General features: G+C 44.4%; 1 protein-coding gene across 7 annotated transcripts in view; it reads right to left on the bottom strand.

Annotated features, from left to right (window-relative positions):
* Window positions 1-20,908, bottom strand: part of LOC100084468 (transforming acidic coiled-coil-containing protein 2) — a 298,341-nt gene that overhangs the window by 229,807 nt on the left and 47,626 nt on the right. For all 7 annotated transcript variants that reach the window (XM_029080506.2, XM_029080510.2, XM_029080508.2 and 4 more), the window contains exon 5: window positions 13,508-13,674. In XM_029080506.2, coding sequence (XP_028936339.1) covers window positions 13,508-13,674 — 167 coding nt within the window. The remainder of the gene's footprint in view (window positions 1-13,507; window positions 13,675-20,908) is intronic.

The raw sequence follows: 20,908 nt of genomic DNA on the forward strand, positions 1-20,908 counted from the left end.
GGTTATCTGTCAGATATAGAGAAGCAGCATGGCTCAGTGGAAAGAGCACGGGCTTTGGAGTCAGAGGTCATGGGTTCGAATCCCGGCTCGGCCACTTGTCAGCTGTGTGACTTTGGGCAAGTCACTTAACTTCTCGGTGCCTCAGTTACCTCATCTGTAAAATGGGGATTAAGATTGTGAGCCCCAAGTGGGACAACCTGATTCCCCTGTGTCTACCCCAGTGCTTAGAACAGTGCTTGGCACATAGTAAGCGCTTAACAAATACCAACATTATTATTATTATTATATAATAACAATAATAATGATGATATGGTATTTGTTAAGGGATTATTATGTGCCTAACACTGTTCTAAACACTGGGGTAGATACAAGGTAATTAGGTTGTCCCATGTGGGGCTTACAGTCTTAATCCCCATTTTACAGAAGAGGTAACTCAGGCACAGAGAAGCTAAGTGGTCTGTCCAAGGTCATACAGCAGACAAGTGGTGGAGCTGGGATTAGAGCCCATGTCCTCTGACTCCCAAGTCTGTGCTCTTGCCACTAAGGCACACTGCTTCTCCAATATGAAGTGGGAGGGAGTTTCAGGCCAGAGACAGGAGGTGGGTGAAGGGCCAGCAATGAGAAAAGTGAGAATGAGGTAAAGTGAAGAGGTTGGCGTTAGAGGAGCTAAGTGTACTGGGTTCCTTCTATAACCCAGCTGTATTAGATGGAGGTGTTCAAATACGCTTCCACTCATCTGAGAAACTCTTCCAACCCAACAGACTTCATTCATCATTCATAGTCCTAGAAACAGTCATTCAAGAATGGCTATAAACAGAAGGCTGCATCCTGGGGCTCAAAAATAATGTAAAATGATTGTAAGCCTCTTTACCAAACTAGTCAGGTACTATAGGCTGATGACAAATCCCTAAATTATTAAGCGCAGATTGACTATATCACAGTTCCTGCCTTAAATAATAAACAAACAAAAAATCCATCCTTCAAAAATGGTTGGACAGCAGGGTGTCACTAAGGACATGTCCAATTCCTTCCTTTTTAGGTGCTGATGAAGTTCACATTCTTCTTCCCCAGTTCCAAATGATATAAACTGATTTCCTCTCTACAAAGAATATTAAGCTTCAATCTCATTTTCCCAGTCCCTGATGGAAGAATGAGCTAAATAGTGACTCATTCTAACTTTACAAAAGAAGTAACTACCTTCTTTAAATCATTCCACTCAAAAAAACCCTCTGCTATTAAGGTAATAGGGTGAAAGCTTTAAATAAGTCTTGCCTTGACCTCATGACATCATACACATTATGCAGGGCATACAATGTGATTTCACAGACTGGGCCAGATGAATAAGAGGGCAAAACTAAAAATGAAGAGAGGTGCCATGGAAGGCAGAGGCCAGGGGTCTCAGCCTCTCCCCTGCCTCCAATCTGTCAGGCAGGGGACAGAAACCCCTATCTCTCTCCACCTTTCCTGCTGCTGGCCCCAGAACAGGTCTTTGCCTACAGCGTCCCACTTGAATTAAAAGCCTGCCTCCATCTCTCTGAGGTTGGGGGCTCTAATTGTCAACCAGAAGGGTCTCAGAACCCATTCCCTCCTCCTCTCACCTTCTTCCCTCAAGGATCTCTGTAAATGCCTTCTCCCTGCTCTGCTCCCACAGCAAGCATATCAGTAGTAGAATAGATGGACAGAAGAACAAGAAGCAGAGAGGGAAAGAGGGAGAGAAAAGGTGGTAGGCAGTCAGATGAGAGAGCAGGAACGAGGGAGAGAAGAGCTTCCTAATTTACATGGAAACAGTTATTCTGGCTCATTTTTTTCCTGGAACCATGTTCTGGGAGGTTCTGTTTTACTGCCTCTTCCCCTTACACTGTGAGCCCCCTCTGTGGGTCAGGAACTGTGACCAATTTGATTATCTTGTATCTGCCTAGTGCATAGTGCTGCATTTTTTTACGGTATGTGTTAAGCACATACTTAGTACAATGATCTGCAAACAGAGCTCAGTAAATAGGACAGATTGATTGATGTGCCAGACACTGTACTAAGTGCTGGGTTAGATACAAAATTATCAGGTTGGACACAGTCCACATCCCACATAAGGCTTAAAATCTTAATGCCCATTTTATAAATGAGGTAACTGAGGCACACAGAAGTTGTGACTGGCCCAAGCATATACAGCAGGCAAGTGGCAGACCTTGGTCCTATAACTCCCAGGCCTGAACTATTTTCGCTAGGCCAAGCTGCTCCTCTATGTGCTAAATGCCTAACAAAATCACAATTATTAACCTTAGCACTATTGTCCCAGTTTAAGGAACTACCAAACTGATAGCATTCCGAGGGGAAGTTAAGTTTAGAAGAATTCACAGCATCCATTTCACTTGTTACTGCATCAGTGATACAATTCAGCAGGTTACTCAAAGTGTCTGATGAATAAAACATTTCATGAAACTCTCAAAACCACATAGCTTAAAGTGTCACTGTCAAACTGTATTAGATTGTGTCAGGAAGACATGCAGTGCTCCTCTAAGGAAATGAATGAGAAACGATAAAAAAAAGATGTGGATATATAATGTAGATTCCCATTTAGGAATACTTTACAAAAACACAGACCACTGTTCTCCTTTCAGAGTGTTATGGATAAGTGAGACCAGCTGAAATGACTTTTGATTCTCGGAGTTAGTATGGAGAGGAAGGGGAGGGTCTAAAAACCCAAGCTGAGGCTGCAAACGTCTCTATCACATGAGAGTGTAAAAGTTGGCCCTGGCTGTTCTGAGGCACTTTGCTACCCTCAGGGACCTGTGTCATTTTTGTTTCAGGCTCTCAGCGTCACAGTTCTATTCAGAGCCTCTGTTTTAAGCGTCATTTCATTCTAATTGTGGCTCACGAGGCTGACCTATCTTCTCCTCCACCTCCTACCTAATCCAGCAAACCACACCATCTAAGGTTTTGCTTAGATATCCTGACTTTGCCATTATTCTGCTGTTTGACTTTGGGCAAATCACTTAACTTCGCTGTGCCTCAGTTCCTCATCTGTAAAATGCGACAACCTGATTATCTTGTATCTGCCCTAGTGCTTAGAACAGTGCTTGGCACACAGTAAGCACTTAACAAATAGCATCATTATTATTAGTAGTATTGTATGCATATCTATCTTGTAGATACATAGATATCCCTGCTTCATTCTGTACTTGATACAGTTCTTCTGTCCCCTATACCTGTTAAGCTAATATTGATCATATTTTCTGACACACGAAGTGGAAAAGATCATCAAAGCTTCTAGAATTTAGGACCAAAAGAAGCATCTGTGCCACTCATGTCCAATCTTGACTATACAGAGAGTTTTCTGGGACAGACTGGTATACAACTCCACCTTAATCCAGTCATCAATCTTATCAACAGTGCTCAGTGCTTAGATAAGTGCTTGGTACATAGCGCTTAACAAATGCCATCATTATTATTATTATTACTCTCAATCTTTACTGATCTCAGAACTTGTTCAGAACCTTCCTTTTATCTTCCTAGTGTGTGTATGTGTGTACATGTATTTTCCTGGTGTTTGCATGTGGATGCTTTCAAAGCATATTCATCAGTATATAGGAATTTCATAATAGGAAATTCAAAATCGTGACATACTGGGCATAAACAAAATGCCTAGCTTAAAACTGAAATCAAACTCAAATTGGAAAATGGCACTGACTAAATGTCCCAGCTATAAAGATTTAGTTGGGTCCATTCCTCAGCCCCAATGCAGTCACTCCAGTGAATGGCAGGGAAGATTGATACTAAGATGATATTCACTGCTGTAAAAAGAAATCGAGATTCAAGATCTAGTGTGTGAACTTCCTTAGCAGGGTGGTTCTTGCAAGGAAAAAATGGCCATCCTTTTCTACTTTATTCATTGACTTTTGTGCAGACCTGATGTGGAATGACAGTCAGGGTGTTCATGTCTGTTCATGTTAAAAGGCTTTGCGAAGTATTGTTTGACTTTCCTTCTTAAGTTTAGTGGGAAATTGTGATTAAAGAAGCACCATGGGTGGGAGAGTTAAAAATAAGTTAAGCGGAAAAGTGGGAATTGCTTCTACCTATTTGAGTCGATCTTGCAAGCAAAAGCAATGAAAGAACATCCATGTGCTGGCCATTTAAAGGAAAGGCCATAAGTACACTCAATTCTACCATAACGTGTCTCCACTACACATTTCATTAGGGAATTAAGGAATACTAGCCCCAAAGCACAAACCTGTTTGGATCCAGGGTGTCAGAAGAAAGCGACAGCTGTTTCAGACATTGAACTCCCTCCACAAACCCCCTTTCTTCCTGCCTCTATCATCTCTTGTCCCTAGTGATGTGGCCACATACTTTAATAAATAAGATTGACTGATTGATAAAACTGAAACCATCAGGTGTGATCTTCCTAAAATTGCCCTAGCACCTCTCCCCTCACCAAATCTCCCATCTTTCCCAGCAGATGCTCAAGACATCTCTCACCTCCTTTGAAAATCTACCTCATCCCTTCACACCTTATCAACACTTACCCTTCCCTTCTTCCCTCCCTGACCACCATTTTCAAGGGTTCGCTTTCAAATGATTTCTCCTCCACTGCTTTCAAATATGCTCATGTATTACCTCTCTATTCTACAAAAACACTCTTTTGATCCAATGGCTTCCTTCATTTATCAACCCATCTCCCTCCTAACATTCCTCTCCAAACTCCTGGAGTGAATTGTTTACAACTACTGTTTCTACTTCTTCTTCTTCAATTCTCCCCTCCACCCTCTCCAATCTGGCTTCCACTCCCAACTCTTCACAGAAACTGCCTTCTCTAAAATCACCAACGACCTTCTCCTTGCCAAATCCAATGGCCTCTACTCAACCTTAATCTGTCTCCTCACTCCTCACCTGCTTTCAACCCTGTGGACCACCCCTTCTTCTAAAACATTATCTAACCTTAACTGGACTGACACTGCCCTCTCCTGGTTCTCCTCCTATCTCTCTAGGTGCTCATTCTTAATCTCTTTCACGGGCTCTTCCTATGCCTCCCACTCTCTAATGGTGGGAGTCCCTTAAGGTTCAGTTCCGGGTTCCTTTCCATTTTCCAGCTTCACCCACTCCTTTGGAGAATTCATTCATTCACATGGCTTCAACTACCACCTCCATGTGGATGATTCCAAAATCTACGTCTCATTCATTCATTCATTCATTCAATAGTATTTATTGAGCGCTTACTATCTGCAGAGCACTGTACTAAGCGCTTGGAATGAACAAGTCGGCAACAGATAGAGACAGTCCCTGCCGTTTGACGGGCTTACAGTCTAATCGGGGGAGACGGACAGACAAGAACAATGGCAATAAATAGAGTCAAGGGGAAGAACATCTCGTAAAAACAATGGCAACTAAATAGAATCAAGGCGATGTACATTTCATTAACAGAATAAATAGGGTAATAAATATATACAGTTGAGCAGACGAGTACAGTGCTGTGGGGATGGGAAGGGAGAGGAGGAGGAGCAGAGGGAAATGGGGGGAAAAGAGGGTTAAGCTGCGGAGAGGTGAAGGGGGGGTGGTAGAGGGAGTAGAGGGAGAAGAGGAGCTCAGTCTGGGAAGGCCTCTTGGAGAAGGTGAGTTTTAAGTAGGGTTTTGAAGAGGGGAAGAGAATCAGTTTGGCGGAGGTGAGGAGGGAGGGCGTTCCAGGACCGCGGGAGGACATGGCCCAGGGGTCGACGGCGGGATAGGCGAGACCGAGGGACGGTGAGGAGGTGGGCGCTTACTATGTGCAGAGCACTGTACTAAGTGCTTGGAATGTTCAAATCGGCAACAGATATCAGCAGAATCAGCAACTGCCCTGATCTCTCTCCCTCTCTGCAGTCTCACATTTCTTCCTGCCTCGGGACACCTCTACTTAGATGTTCCACTGACACCTCAAATTTAGCAAGTCCAAAGCAGAAACACTGTCCTTTCATTTACTTTCTCACCACTGTAGACAATACCATATCCTCCCAGTCTCCCAAATCTGTAACCTTAGCATTATCTCTCTCCTTCAACTCACATATTGAATATGTCACCAAATCCCGTTGGTTCTACCTTCTTCTTCAAATGCCGTAGAGTCATTTCTGACCCATTGTCTGACACATCTTCTTTAGAACATTCCATCTTCTGTCATAAAGTTGCTCTGGTATGTGTATCCAGGGAGGTTTCTTGGTAAAGATATGGAAGTGGTTTATTCATTCAATTGTACTTATTGAGTGCTTACTGTGTGCAGAACAATCGTTTACCATTGCCTTTTTCCATGTAGTAAACACTTGAGTCTCTGCTGTTGTCTTTGATCAACGTTCTGATCACTTGATCATCTGCCTTTGACTCTTTCCCATGCCACAGCCGCCCAGCACAGGTGAAATGACTTTGTCTGACACTTCTGCTTAGAACTTTCCATTATGGATAGCCCTATATGGCGTAGCTCTAAGCTTCATCAGCGTACACAGATTTTCCTGCCTCAATAAGGTGTTGATTCATAGGAGAGTCTACCTCCACAACATTGCTAAAATCCATCCTTTCCTCTTCACCCAAACTGCTACTATGCTTATCCAAGCACTTATATCCTGCCTTGATTTCTGCATCAGACTCCTCGTTGACTTCCCTGTCCTCTTTCTCCCTCCACTCTAGTCCATACCTCACTCTCCTGCCCAGATCACTTTCCTAAAAAAAGTTCAGTCCATGTCTCCCCACTCTTCAAAAACCTCCAGTGATTGTGCATCTTCCTTCACATCAAACTGAAACTCCTTACCATAGGCTTTAAAGCACGCAGTCAGCTCCCCTGCTCCTGCCTTACTTCACTGATTTCCTACTACAACCTAGCCTGCACACTTCATTCTTCTAAAGCCAACCTAGTCACTGTACCTTAACTTGTGTATATCTTATTGCTGACCCCTTACCCATGATCTCCCCTAGCCTGGAATTCTTCCCCTCCCCCTTTCCTCATGCACAACAGACCACCACACTCCCCACCTTCAGAATCTTATTAAAATCATATCTCTTCCAAGAGGGCTTCCCCAGCTAAGCCCTCATTTCCCTTACTGCTTCTCCCTTCTGTGTCACCTATGCACTTGGAAAGCAGCTTGGTTTAGTGGAGAGAGCACAGGCCTGGGAATCAGGAGGATCTGGGTTCTAATCCTGGTTCAGCATGCTCTGTGACCTTGGACAAGTCACTTAACTTCTCTGGGTCTCAGTTACCTCATCTGTAAAATGGGGATTAGGAGTGCGAACCCCATGTGGGACAGGGACTGTGTACATCTAATTAACCTGTACTTACCTCTGTGTTTAGAACAGTGCTTGGCACATAATAAGCACTTTTCAAGTACTGTTATTATTATTATTATTACCCTTTAAGCACTTGATATTCACCTCACGCTCAGCCCCATAGAATGTATGTCCATATCTTCTAGCCTGTAAATTCATTATGGGCAGGGAACGCATCTACTAAATCTGTTGTAGTGTACTCTCCCAAGCCCTTAGAACAGTGCTCTGCACATAGTAAGCACTCAATAAATACCACTGATTGATTGATTGATTCTTTCTCTGCCGAGTTGAACCAGACTGCCATTTGGAGGTGAAATGCTTCCCTCTCCTGTCCAGGGATTGTGACTCCAATAACCCCATGCTTCCATGATGATACCCACATGCAGCCCCTGACCCACAGGAGCACAGCGTGGGTGAAGCAGGGACTAAGCCTTTATATGCTCTAGGACCTCTGCTGTGCTCAACCGGGGACAGGGGAGGGAAGGTTGTGACCTGTTTGGCTATTTCAGAATTGGCTATTTCTCTGTTTTCTCCCTTAGATTGTAAAATTTCAAGGGGCAGGATCCGCCTTCAAATTATCTCTTTCGAATATTCTTATGTGCCTAGAATAGTGCTTAAGTGTTTGAGAAATATAGCTAGGATAATAATAATAATCCAAATAAACCCTCAACCCTGATCCCACCACCTCATTCCCTCTCAAGTCTCTTACCGGGACTACTCAATCTGGTCGGATTCTTATCCTGGCCCCCGTGCTCAGAGAAAGGAAATGGAGCCTTCTCTCCACTCCAAACTAGGTTAGTTAAGTGACCTCTCAAAAATAGCCGAGGCTGGAACTAGGCTCAGTGACAAATATGTACCCTTGGAATGGGCAACCATTACAGATAGAATTACTGACTGCGCTGCCAATGACATTCTCTTTAACTACTAATGCTTTGGGAATTTAAAGTGCCAGTTTCTCAGTAATTTTTTATCTGTGCTCAATTTCCTGACATGCTAGAAGGGTTATTTTTTTTCCCATCATTCAAATCCTCTCTTACTCCTGAGTTTTTCTTCATTTGGTCTAAATTAAATTGTGTTTAAATTTACCTCCTAAATCCAGTATTCCACTTTGACATTTTTTAATGTGCTTACCAGCTCTTTAGTATTGCACTCTCCCAAACATGAATACATGCCCTGGACACAGTAAGTGCTCAGTAAATAGCACTGGTTGATTGAACTTCCATCCCCATTTCCCCTTTTATCATAGTAATCTGCTCAGACAACCTCCCATTGCCCTGCTCAACACACTATGTCCCCTCCTCCGCTTTTCTCAAAAATGGTTCGTTTCCACTTCAAGCACTAATACCAACTTCCCCAAAGCCAAATCTCTCACACTTCTGTATCACTCAATCAGTCCATCAGTGGTATTCATTGAGCACTTACTGTGTGCAGAACAGTGTATTAAGTTCTTGGAAGAGTACAGTGCAACCAAGTTGTATTCTCCATCTCCACCCAACTTCTTCTATTCTCCATCTACAACCACTCTCTTGGAGAACTCATCCACTCCCATGGCTTCAACCACCACCTCTATGCAGATGACACCCAACTCTACAACTCCAGTTCTGATCTTTCCCTCTCTGCAGTCTTTCATTTCCTCCTGCCTTCAAGACATCTCTCCTTGGAGGTCCTCCCATCACCTCAAGCTTAGCATGTCCAGAACAGAACTCCTTATCTTCCCTCCCAAACCCTGTCTGCCTTGTGACTTTCTCATCACTATAGATGGCACCATCATCCTTCCTTTCTCAAATGCCCTCAACCTTGGCATTATCCTTGACTCCTCTCTCTCATTCAACCCACATATTAAATCCATCACTAAATCCTATCAGTTCCACCTTCACATCACTTACATCTGCCCATCCTCTCCATCCAAACTGCTACCACGTTAAGACAATCACTCATCCTATCCCATTTTGATTACTGTATCAGTTTCCTTGCTGACTCCCCAGCCTTCTGTCTCTCCCCACTCCAGTCTGTACTTCACTCTGTTGCCCGGATTATTTTTCTACAGAAAAGTTCAGGACACGTTTCCCCACTACTCAAGAAACTCCAGTGGTTGCCCATCCACCTCTGAATCAAACAAAACTCCTCATCATTAGCTTTAAAACACTCAATCACCTTGTCCTCTCCTACCTCACCTCTTTATTCTCCTACTTCAACTCAGCCCTCACACTTTGCTCCTCTAATGCTAGTGCTTACTATCTCACTGTACTTCGATCTCATCTATGTTTCAGCCAACCCCTTGCCCACATCCTCCCTCTGGCCTGGAACGCCCTCCCTCCTTAAATCTGACACACAACTACTCTCCCCCCTCCCCCTTCAAAGCCTTATTGAAGGCACATCTCCTCCAAGAGGCCTTCCCTAAATTCCCACTTTCTTCTTCTCCTACTCTCATCTGTATTGCCCTGCCTTGCTCCCTTTATTCACCTCCCCTTTCCCCCACAACGAGTGTATTGAAAAATCTAGAAGATGCAGAATGACTGTATTTTTGTAATTACACAGCCATACACAGATTTGTTTACTCCTTTTTGACGCTACTTCACAAAAATTCAAAAGGAGCAGGTACAGTGTGCGTGGATTAGCTATGGCCGAGTGGTTTGGGAGGTTATTATTAATAATAATAATAATAATGGTATTTGTTAAGCGCTTACTATGTGTTATGATGGCATTTATTATGTGCTTACTATGTGCCGAGCACTGTTCTAAGCTCTGGGGTAGATACAAGGTAATCAGGTTGTCCCACGTGGGGCTCACAGTCTTAAGCCCCATTTGGCAGATGAGGTAAGTGAGGCACAGAGAAGTCAAGTGACTTGCCCAAAGTCACAAAACTGATTAGTGGAGGAGCCAGAATCAGAACCCACGACCTCTGACTCTTAAGCCCGTGCTCTTTCCGCTAAGCCACACTGCTTCTCTGGTGTGTTTACTTCTAGTGTGTGAAAACAGTCAATTCAACAATCAATCAAGGTTTTGCAACATGTCTTAGTGGAAAGAACACAGGCTTGGGAGTCAGAGGATGTGGGTTCTAATCTGAGCTCCGCCACTTGTCTGATGTGTAACTACCACTTCTCTGTGCCTCAGTTACCTCATCTGTAAAATGGGGATTGAGACTTTGAGCCCCACATGGGGTAACCTGATTATCTTTTATCTCCTCCAGTGCTTAGAACAGGGCTTGGCACATAGTAAGTGCTTAACAAATACCATTATTATTACTATTATTATTTATTAAGTACATGTGCTGAACTTGTACTTGGTATTTGTTAAGCACTTGTACTTGGGAGGGTCAATACAATATTTGTATGAACTTGTACTTGGGAGGGTCAAAACAATAGAGTTACTTGATAGATACCCACAAGGAGTTTACTGCCTAGAGGGGGAAACAGATATAAACAAATTAGAGGTATAGTGTTATGAGGATATGTACACTTAAGTGCTGTGGGGCAGAAGATGGGGTGGTTATCAACTGCTTAAAGGGTACAGATCCAATTGTAAATGTAAAGGTGATGCAGAAGGGAGAGAGAGTAGAAGAAAAGAGGGTTTAATCATGGCAATTTCTCTGACTCCGCACAGCCTCACTGTCTCCCTGCCCTAATGACTGCCAATTTGCCTGTCTCAAAACTCTCTGTCAGTTTCCCTGCCTCTAGGCACTCTGCTGGGGTCCCTGCTCCAGGCATATTAATTAATCAATCAATCAATCAATGGTATTGATTGAGTGCTTACTGTATGCAGAGCACCGTTCTAAGCACTTAGGAGAGTATACTACAACTGAGTTGGTAGACATGTTCCCTGCCCATAATGAGCTTACAATCGAGAAGATATGTATATAAGTCCTGTGGGGCTGAGGATAGGGTGAATAAAGGGTACAGACTGAGAAACAGCATGGCTTAGTGGACAGAGCATGGACCTGGGAGTCAGAAGAACCTGAATTCTAATCCCCACTCTGCCTTGTATATGCTGTGTGACCTTGGGCAAGTCACTCAACTTCTCTGTGCCTCTGTCACCTCATCTGTAAAAACTGGGGATTAAGGGTGTGAGCCCCCTGTGGGAAAGAGACTGTCCAACCTGATTTACTTGTATCTGCCCCAGCACTTAGATCAGTGCTTGGCACATAGCAAGCTCTTAAGTACCATAATTATTATTAATTATTACAGATCTAAGTATAAATATAATTATTATTATAGTTAATAATAATGTTGGTATTTGTTAAGCGCTTACTATGTGCAGAGCACTGTTCTAAGCGCTGGGGTAAACACAGGGGAATCAGGTTGTCCCACGTGGGGCTCACAGTCTTAATCCCCATTTTACAGATGAGGGAACTGAGGCACAGAGAAGTTAAGTGACTTGCCCACAGTCACACAGCTGACAAGTGGCAGAGCTGGGATTCGAACTCATGAGCCCTGACTCCAAAGCCCGTGCTCTTTCCACTGCGCCACGCTGCTTCTCATGTCATGCACTGTCTTAAGCATTAGGGTAGATACAAATTAACTGGGTCAGACACAGTCCCTGTCCTATTTGGGGCTCACAGTCTAAGTAGGAGGGAAAACAGGTATTGAATCTCCATTTTACAAAGGAGGAAACTGAGGCACAGAGAAACTTAGTCATGGGCCCAAAGTCAGTCAGCTAGACAATCATATCTACTGAGCACTTACTGTGTGTAGAGTGTTGTACTAAGAGCTTGGGAGAGTACAATATAACAGACACATTCTCTGCCCAAAACAAGCTCACAGTCTAGAAGGGGAGACATATATTAATATAAATAAATAGCATTACAGACATGTACATAAATGCTGTGGGACTAGGGGGGGGGATGAATAAAGGGAGTAAGTCAAGGCGATGCAGAGGGAATGGGAGAAAAGGAAAGGAGAGCTTAGTCAGGGAAGGCTTCTTGGAGGAGATGTGTCTTCAATAAGGAATTGAAGGAGGGGCACATCATACTGGTCTATTTTCAGAATTCTCTTAGAGTCTTTATGGGCCCAAGTTTGGAATCATTTTGAGTTTCCCCTTTGCTGTTCATCATTTCATAGTTCAATGTGGCTTTTGTCTAGGGTATAGCTGGATAGCGATCATATGTACAACCAGCCCACATTGTGCTTTACGAATGTCTTCTCGTGGATTAAGAAGGTCAGGTCTGGGCTCTCTCACTTGTGGGCTAACACTGGCAATAGGAGGGTGATTGGCCAGCGGAATGACCCAAAACTCCAGATATGCAGACACCCCGCAAACTTAGAGATGGAGTTTCTTCGGAGATGTTCAAATGCACAGTGTTCCTGTTCCATGTTCCAACCCCAGAGTGCAGGACCTCTCCTATAAATACCACTTCTCGACTGATGGGCCTGAGACCTGCAGATGGGCTCCAAACCATGACGAATGATCCCTCGAGGCTGCCCTGGGTTGGCTTGGAATAAGACAGCACAGAAAGGCCTGGCACCCTGGCTAATCTTTCCCTGAACTACTTCATTCAAGAACTTAAGAGTCAGAACCATAAAGGAGAAGACTAGTTCAAAATTTAAAAGTAGAGGATGGTATCAATTTTCTAGTTCCTCTCTGAGACAACTATAGTGAAGCCCCAAATCACTGACTTTCTCCACTGCTTCAGGTTCTGCCTCTGGCTCAGTGGAAAGAGCCCGGGCTTGGGAGTCAGAAGTCATGGGTTCGAATTCCAGCTCTGCCACTTGTCAGCTGTGTGACTGTGGGCAAGTCACTTAACTTCTCTGTGCCTCAGTTACCTCATCTGTCAAATGGGGATTAAGGCTGTGAGCCTCATGTGGGACAACCTGATTACTCTGTATCTACCCCAGCACTTAGAACAGTGCTCTGCACATAGTAAGTGCTTAACAAATACCAACATTATTATTATTATTAGTGACGGAAGACTTTAAAATGACACAGAGCCTAGAAGGTCATCAGGAAATCCCAGAGAGAATGACTTCCTGGATAATTAACCAGGTAATAGTAATTCTTGAGCACTTATTCTGTGCTAAGTCCTGTTCCAAGCACTTGTGAAAGTACAAGAGAGTAAGTCGACACAAACTCTCCCTTCAAGGCTCTTTCAATCTTGCCGACAAGACAGACAAACAAATGACAGAAGCAACAAAGTTTGAAGACATGTACATAAATGCTACTGGGCAGGAGGAGGCAGTGCCCACCAAGGTAGTGGGTGTCCGGCCCCGCAAACCTTAAAAAGAAAGTCTCTTACCTGTCAGTTGGAAGGGGCAATGGGAAGGTATTTTCAGCAAGTGTTCTGGCAGCACCTGGTGAGATGCTTCTTGAATCCCCTCCACAAATATTTTCGGTCTTCTTCCCCTGTTTCCTTGGTACGTCTGCAGCATTTCTGGGTGTCTGTCCTAATTCTGGCGCTGTCGCCTGGGATAGAGAGGAGAAAATCAAGCAGAAATTAGACAAGAGTTTCGGAAGGAAGGAAGAGCATCAGAGGCTTAGAGTTAGGATGTCTTCCTCAGTGAGTTGTCAATGCACTTAGATCTGTAACGTTTACTAAGCAACTGATATTCACTCCACCTTCAGATCTTAGCACTTATGTACACATCTATAACTAATTTAAAGATCTGTCTCCCCCTCTAAACTGTAAGCTCCTTCTGGGCATGACGCGTGAACCAACACTATTGTATTGTGCTCTTCCAAGTGCTTAGTACCAGGCTCTGAACGCAGAAACCAGTCAATTAATACCACTTATTAGTTGATTCCCCAGTACACGTTTTCTGGAGGCTAACACGGTTCAACTTCTCAGGGAAAGCTCCTAATGAAAGATACTGCTCTACTTCTTCACACTGAACTGCACCATGCAGAATTCAGTCACAGAACTAATGAACGGGGAGAGGTACATCAAAACAACAAGGCTTCTGAATCCTGACTTCTAGATTTATTATCAGGCTATGGGGGTTGTGCGGTATTTAAGCAGCGTGGCTCAGTGGAAAGAGCGCGGGCTTTGGAGTCAGAGGTCATGGGTTCAAATCCTGGCTCGGCCACTTGTCAGCTGTGTGACTTTGGGCAAGTCACTTAACTTCTCGGTGCCTCAGTTCCCTCATCTGTAAAATGGGGATTAAGACTGTGAGCCCCATGTGGGACAACCTGATTCCCCTGTGTCTACCCCAGTGCTTAGAACAGTGCTCGGCACATAGTAAGCACTTAACAAATACCAACATTATTATTATTAGTAGTATTTTCCATCTGGTCTTGTTTTGGGTGAGTCTTTTGTGTTTTTACTATAGGTGGGGAGAGAGCAGGGGAGCTGGTGGTTTTTTGGACATCACTAATTTACCCAGGATTATTTTCAAACTGTGAGACAGGATTTTCCCCTCCAACTACAGCGACCCCAAGCAGGTCCCTTAAAAGTGGCTGTGAAACTGGAGGGGATAGATGCGACCAACGTCGACTCAGAGATCACTGCTCCAAGATGTGTCTTATACTGTGGGCTACTAGATCTCACTGTTAGCATAGTGATCGTCCAATATGAGGGACTGCTATAAGTGGACAGACACACTCATGCACACATATATATATATATAAATAGTTTTATACACACACCTACACTATATGCATATACATGTGTATATATATTTATATATACTCATCTTCCCACTCAAATCCTGTCCTCCCCATGTCTTTCCTATCACTGAGGACAAAACCACTATCCTCCCTGCTTCAAGGCTCTCCCCTTCCACCCATGTATTCAAACCGTCACCAAACCTGCCATTTCTTCCTTCACATCACTAAAATCCACCCTTTCCTCTGCCTCTCCCTACTCCAGTCCTTACTTCACTCTGCTGCCTGTCTTTTCCCAAAAAAATGTCAACTTCCAAATCTACATCTCCAGCTCTGATCTCTCTCTTTCTCTGCAATCTCACATTACTTCCTGCCTTTAAGACATTTCTACTTGGATGTCCTGCTGACACCTCAAACTTAACTTGTCCAAAACAGATCTTATCTTCACATCCAAATCCTGTCCTCCCCCTAATTTTCCTATCACTGTAATTTTCTCAAAGTCCCATAACCCTGGTGTTACCCTTGACTCATCTCTCTCTTTCAAACCATATATTCAATCTTTCACAAAATCCTGTTGGTTCAACTTTCACAACATCGCTAAAATCCACTCTTTCCTCTTCTTCCAAAGTGCTACCATATTAATCCAAGCACTATCCCCCCTTGATTACTGCATCAGCCTCCTTGCTGACCTCCGCGCCTCCTGTCTCTCCCAACTCCAGTTTGTACCTCACTCCGCTGCCTGAATCACTTTTCTACAAAATCATTCAGTCACGTTTCCCCTCTCCTCAAGAACCTCTAGTGGTTAGCCATCCACTTCTGCATCAAACAGAAACACCTTACCATTGGCTTTAAACCATCAAATCAATTGATGCTCTCTTACCTTATCTCCCAATCCAAACTGTACACTTCGCTCTTCTAATGCCAATTTATTCCCTGCACCTCAAATCTCATCTATATCACCACCAATTCTTTTTCTGTATCTTCCCTCTGGCCTAGAACTCGCTCCCCCTTCATAAGTGACAGATCATCCCTCTCCTCATCTTCAGTGGAAAATGATGGTTTGAGAGAAGCAGTATGGTATAGTGGATAGAACACAGGCCTGGGAATCAGAAAGTAATGGGTTCTAACCCTGGCTCTGCCACTTCTCTATTGTGTGCCCTTGGGCAAGTCACTTCACTTCTCTGTGCCTCAGTTCTCTCGTCTGTAAAATGGGGATTGAGACTGTGAGCCCCATGTGGGATTGGGACTGCGTCCAACCTGATTATTCATTCATTCATTCAATAGTATTTATTGAGCGCTTACTATCTGCAGAGCACTGTACTAAGCGCTTGGGATGAACAAGTCGGCAACAGATAGAGACAGTCCCTGCCGTTTGACGGGCTTACAGTCTAATCAGGGGAGACGGACAGATAAGAACAATGGCAATAAATAGAGTCGAGGGGAAGAACATCTCGTAAAAACAATGGCAACTAAATAGAATCAAGGCGATGTACAATTCATTAACAAAACAAATAGGGTAATGGAAATATATACAGTTGAGCGGACGAGTACAGTGCTGTGGGGATGGGAAGGGAGAGGTGGAGGAGCAGAGGGAAAAGGGGAAAAAGAGGGTTTAGCTGCGGAGAGGTAAAGGGGGGTGGCAGAGGGAGTAGAGGGAGAAGAGGAGCTCAGTCTGGGAAGGCCTCTTGGAGGAGGTGAGTTTTAAGTAGGGTTTTGAAGAGGGGAAGAGAATCAGTTTGGCGGAGGTGAGGAGGGAGGGCGTTCCAGGACCGCGGGAGGACATGGCCCAGGGGTCGACGGCGGGATAGCCGAGACCGAGGGACGGTGAGGAGGTGGGCGGCAGAGGAGCGGAGCATGCGGGGTGGGTGGTAGAAAGAGAGAAGGGAGGAGAGGTAGGAAGGGGCAAGGTGATGTAGAGCCTTGAAGCCTAGAGTGAGGAGTTTTTGTTTGGAGCGGAGGTCGATAGGCAACCACTGGAGTTGTTTAAGAAGGGGAGTGACATGCCCAGATCGTTTCTGCAGGAAGATGAGCCGGGCAGCGGAGTGAATAATAGACTGGAGCGGGGCGAGAGAGGAGGAAGGGAGGTCAGAGAGAAGGCTGACACAGTAGTCTAGCCGGGATATAACGAGAGCCTGTAGCAGTAAGGTAGCCATTTGGGTGGAGAGGAAAGGGCGGATCTTGGCGATATTGTAGAGGTGAAACCGGCAGGTCTTGGTAACGGATAGGATGTGTGGGGTGAACGAGAGAGATGAGTCAAGGATGACACCGAGATTGCAGGCCTGAGAGACGGGAAGGATGGTCGTGCCATCCACGGTGATAGAGAAGTCTGGGAGAGGACCGGGTTTGGGAGGGAAGATGAGGAGCTCAGTCTTGCTCATGTTGAGTTTTAGGTGGCGGGCCGACATCCAGGTGGAGACGTCCCGGAGGCAGGAGGAGATGTGAGCCTGAAGGGAGGGGGAGAGGACAGGGGCGGAGATGTAGATCTGCGTGTCATCTGCGTAGAGATGGTAGTCAAAGCCGTGAGAGCTAATGAGTTCACCGAGGGAATGAGTGTAAATGGAGAACAGAAGAGGGCCAAGAACTGACCCTTGAGGAACTCCAACAGTTAAAGGATGGGAGGGGGAGGAGGCGCCAGCGAAGGAGACCGAGAATGACCGGCCAGAGAGGTAAGATTAACTTGTATCTACCCTGCTTAGAAAAAGTGGTAAGTGCTTACAAGTACCATAAATATTATTCTTCAAAACTTCATTAAAAGCACATCTCCTACAAGAAGGCTTCCCCAACTACTAAACACTCATTTTACCTTACTCCTTCTCCCTTCTGTGTCACCTAGACACTTGGATCTTTAGCCTTTAAGCACTGGATATTCACCCCACCCTCAGCTCCATGGTCATTCAAAGCTATAATTTATTTTATGTGTGTCTCCTCCTGTAGGCAGTAAGCGCCTTATGGCTAGGAGATATATCTACCAACTCCATTGCACTGTACTCTCCTGTACTGGAGAAGCAGCGTGGCTCTGTGGAAAGAGCACGGGCTTTGGAGTCAGGGCTCATGAGTTCGAATCCCAGCTCTGCCACTTGTCGGCTGTGTGACTGTCGGCAAGTCACTTCACTTCTCTGTGCCTCAGTTCCCTCATCTGTAAAATGGGGATGAAGACTGTGAGCCCCACGTGGGACAACCTGATTCCCCTGTGCCTACCCCAGTGCTTAGAACAGTGCTCGGCACATAGTAAGCGCTTAACAAATACCAACATCATCATCATCATCATCATCATCATTACTCTCCTAAGCACTTAGCACAGTGCTCTACACACTGTAAGCACTCAATACATACCACTGAGTGATTGATTAGTATTTGTATGTATTAGCTCCTTGTGGGCAGGGAACATGTCCATCAACTCGGTTATGCTGCACTCTCCCAAGTGCTTAATACAATGCACTGCACACAGTCAGGGCTCCATGAATATGACTAATTGACATACATGTGAATATATGTATATCCTTCCTTTTCAAAGATGAAAATAGGTACACAGGTATGAATCTAATTTAAATCATTCCACATTGGGGCCAGAAAGGTACCAATTACTGAATTACTGCCTATGTTACCCACAGACCCCGAAGCTTAATACTCCCTCTTGGTGTCAAGAGCTTTCTCAAGCCTTTGCTCCAAGACAGTCTTCCCATTTCTAATAATGATGACATTTGTTAAGCGCTCACTATGTGCAAAGCACTGTTCTAAGCACTGGGGGTGGGCGTGGGTACAAGGTGATCAGGTTGTCCCAAGTCGGATTCACAGTCTTAAACCCCATTTTACAGATGAGGAAACTGAGGCACAGAGAAGTCAAGTGACTTACCTAAAGTCACACAGCTGCCAAGTGGCAGAGCTGGGATTAGAACCCTTGACCTCTGACTCCTAAGCCTGTGCTCTTTCCACTGAGTCACGCTGCTTCTCTTCTAAGCACTTCTAAGTGCTGCATGCCCAGCTGACCTGTCTTCTGTGACTGTCATATGAGATTTTTGTTTCACTGCATCTTTAAAATATTTCTTCCACCCACCCTGTTGTTGGTTTCCCAATTTAAGCCCACTAGAAAGCAGCTGTTCAGTTGTCCTGTTGTTGCCCCTTCTTCTCATAGGCCCTCCCAGTGAAAGTGTGATATGATTAGCCCTGCAAGATGCCAATAGACTGGTTGTGTTCCAGAACCTCACTGTCCGTGAACTTGACTTGCCTTTTGATGCAATATACTGCACGTGAGTGGAATTGGTGAAACTGCTCCAAAAGATGGATCTCAAAGCTTTGAAGCATGTCTATGTTTTCTCCAGGTTATATTCCAGGCCCCACAATTGTCCTTCAGGACTTCTGTACTTCCACAGCTCTTATGAATTCACGTATTCTGTAGCACGTATGTGAATATCTGACATATCCTATCATCACTAACTCATATACATATCCCCTAAGCATTTTGATACTCGCTCCGGTCCCACAGCACTTAGGTACATATCCTTATTCCCTACTATGTCCGCTCTCTGTAATTTTTGTAATGTCTGTCTCTGCTCACAGTGAGCACTCAATAAAATGCAATTGATCAATTGATTATAAAGTTGGTTAGGTCTGATCATTTCCTGTTTCTATTCAATTTCATCTGAATCCCAATGCCATGTTAGTACCACACTCTGCCAGCTTAAGAAAGACCATACTAAGCTGCTTTGCTGGAATTTGTGGCTGCTTAGGGAGGAACATGCTGGGCCCAAAGTGCTGGAACCAGAGTGTTTGATTCAGAGCATGCTGGGTTTGGAGAGTGCTGGGTTCACATCCTCTAGAGTCTGGAGACATTCAAGGGACTCAAAGGCATAGTTTCTGTAAAGGTCAATCTTGCCAAGAAGACCCCAAACTCTCCACAGGTCCAAATCCCAAAGAAAATGGCAACTCAACTGTTTCCTACTTATCTCAACTAGTGCATTTCAACCAGTGGAAAAACAAAGCTTCGTGTTTAATTACAAATTCCATAGCAATCCATCAATCACATTTATTGAGCACTTACTGTGTGCAAAGCACTGTACTAAGTGCTTGGGAGAATACAATACAACAGGGTTGGTAGACACATTCCCTGCCCACAACAACTGACCAATGCAGAGAAATACAGTTCCTGACCAGGCAAAGAAAGAAAAATTCACTCTCTGGCCCTTACTCTGGTCAAGGTTAACTTCAACCTGATTGTACTGTTCATACATTATGGTAACTTATCTTCATACTTCGAGTTGAAATAGCAATTTATGAAAGTAGCCTGGCCGAGTGGAAAGAACACTGCCCTGGGAGTTAGTGGACTTGGGTTCTAATCCCACTACCTCCACTTGCCTGCTGCATGACCTTGGGCAAGTCACTTAATTGCTCTCTGCCTCAGTTTCCTCATCTGTAAAAAGGGGAATTCAATATCTGCTCTCCCTTCTACTTAGACTGTAAGCCCCATATGGGGACAGACTGTGTGCCTCCTGATTAACTTGAATCTATTATATCCTAGAACAGTGCTTGACACAGAGTAAGCACTTAACAATTGCCCCAATTATTATCATTCCCCAAGCACCAAGGACCTGGGTGAAACATGGTTATTAAAGGAAATGAAGTCATGAAGCAGGATGTGATTGAATGTGAAAAGGGAAGCCTAGGTAATCATTGTTTCTCTCACACAGGATCAGTGAACCATAGAACAGATTGTAAAAGGAAGCTGGGGGAACTCCTTCCTTGAGGAACTTCAAAAATAGAAGATGCCAGAAGGCTGAGAGGGTAGTCCAGGTCAATAACAGAGTTTAGTCACCTCTTCTGTTCCTGGGAGAAGCACTATTATCCACACACCTTTCCTGCCATGAAGTGCAGGATCTGTTTGAACTCTGTGACTAATTAGGAGATAGGAGATGGATAACCTGGACAGGAGGTGTCACGTGGGAGGGGCTGAGGATGGGAGGCTTTCTTCCATGGATAAAAAGGACATCTGTATTCCTCAGAGGGTTAGATAAGGTATTGTCTGAAAATAAGGGATGAGTAGATTATTAACGGTAATGGGAGTACATGATTGTCATGGTCATTGCCATCACAAATATTATTA

The sequence above is a fragment of the Ornithorhynchus anatinus genome, chromosome 16 (genome assembly GCF_004115215.2).
Source record: "Ornithorhynchus anatinus isolate Pmale09 chromosome 16, mOrnAna1.pri.v4, whole genome shotgun sequence".
NCBI classification, from domain to species: Eukaryota; Metazoa; Chordata; class Mammalia; order Monotremata; family Ornithorhynchidae; genus Ornithorhynchus; species Ornithorhynchus anatinus.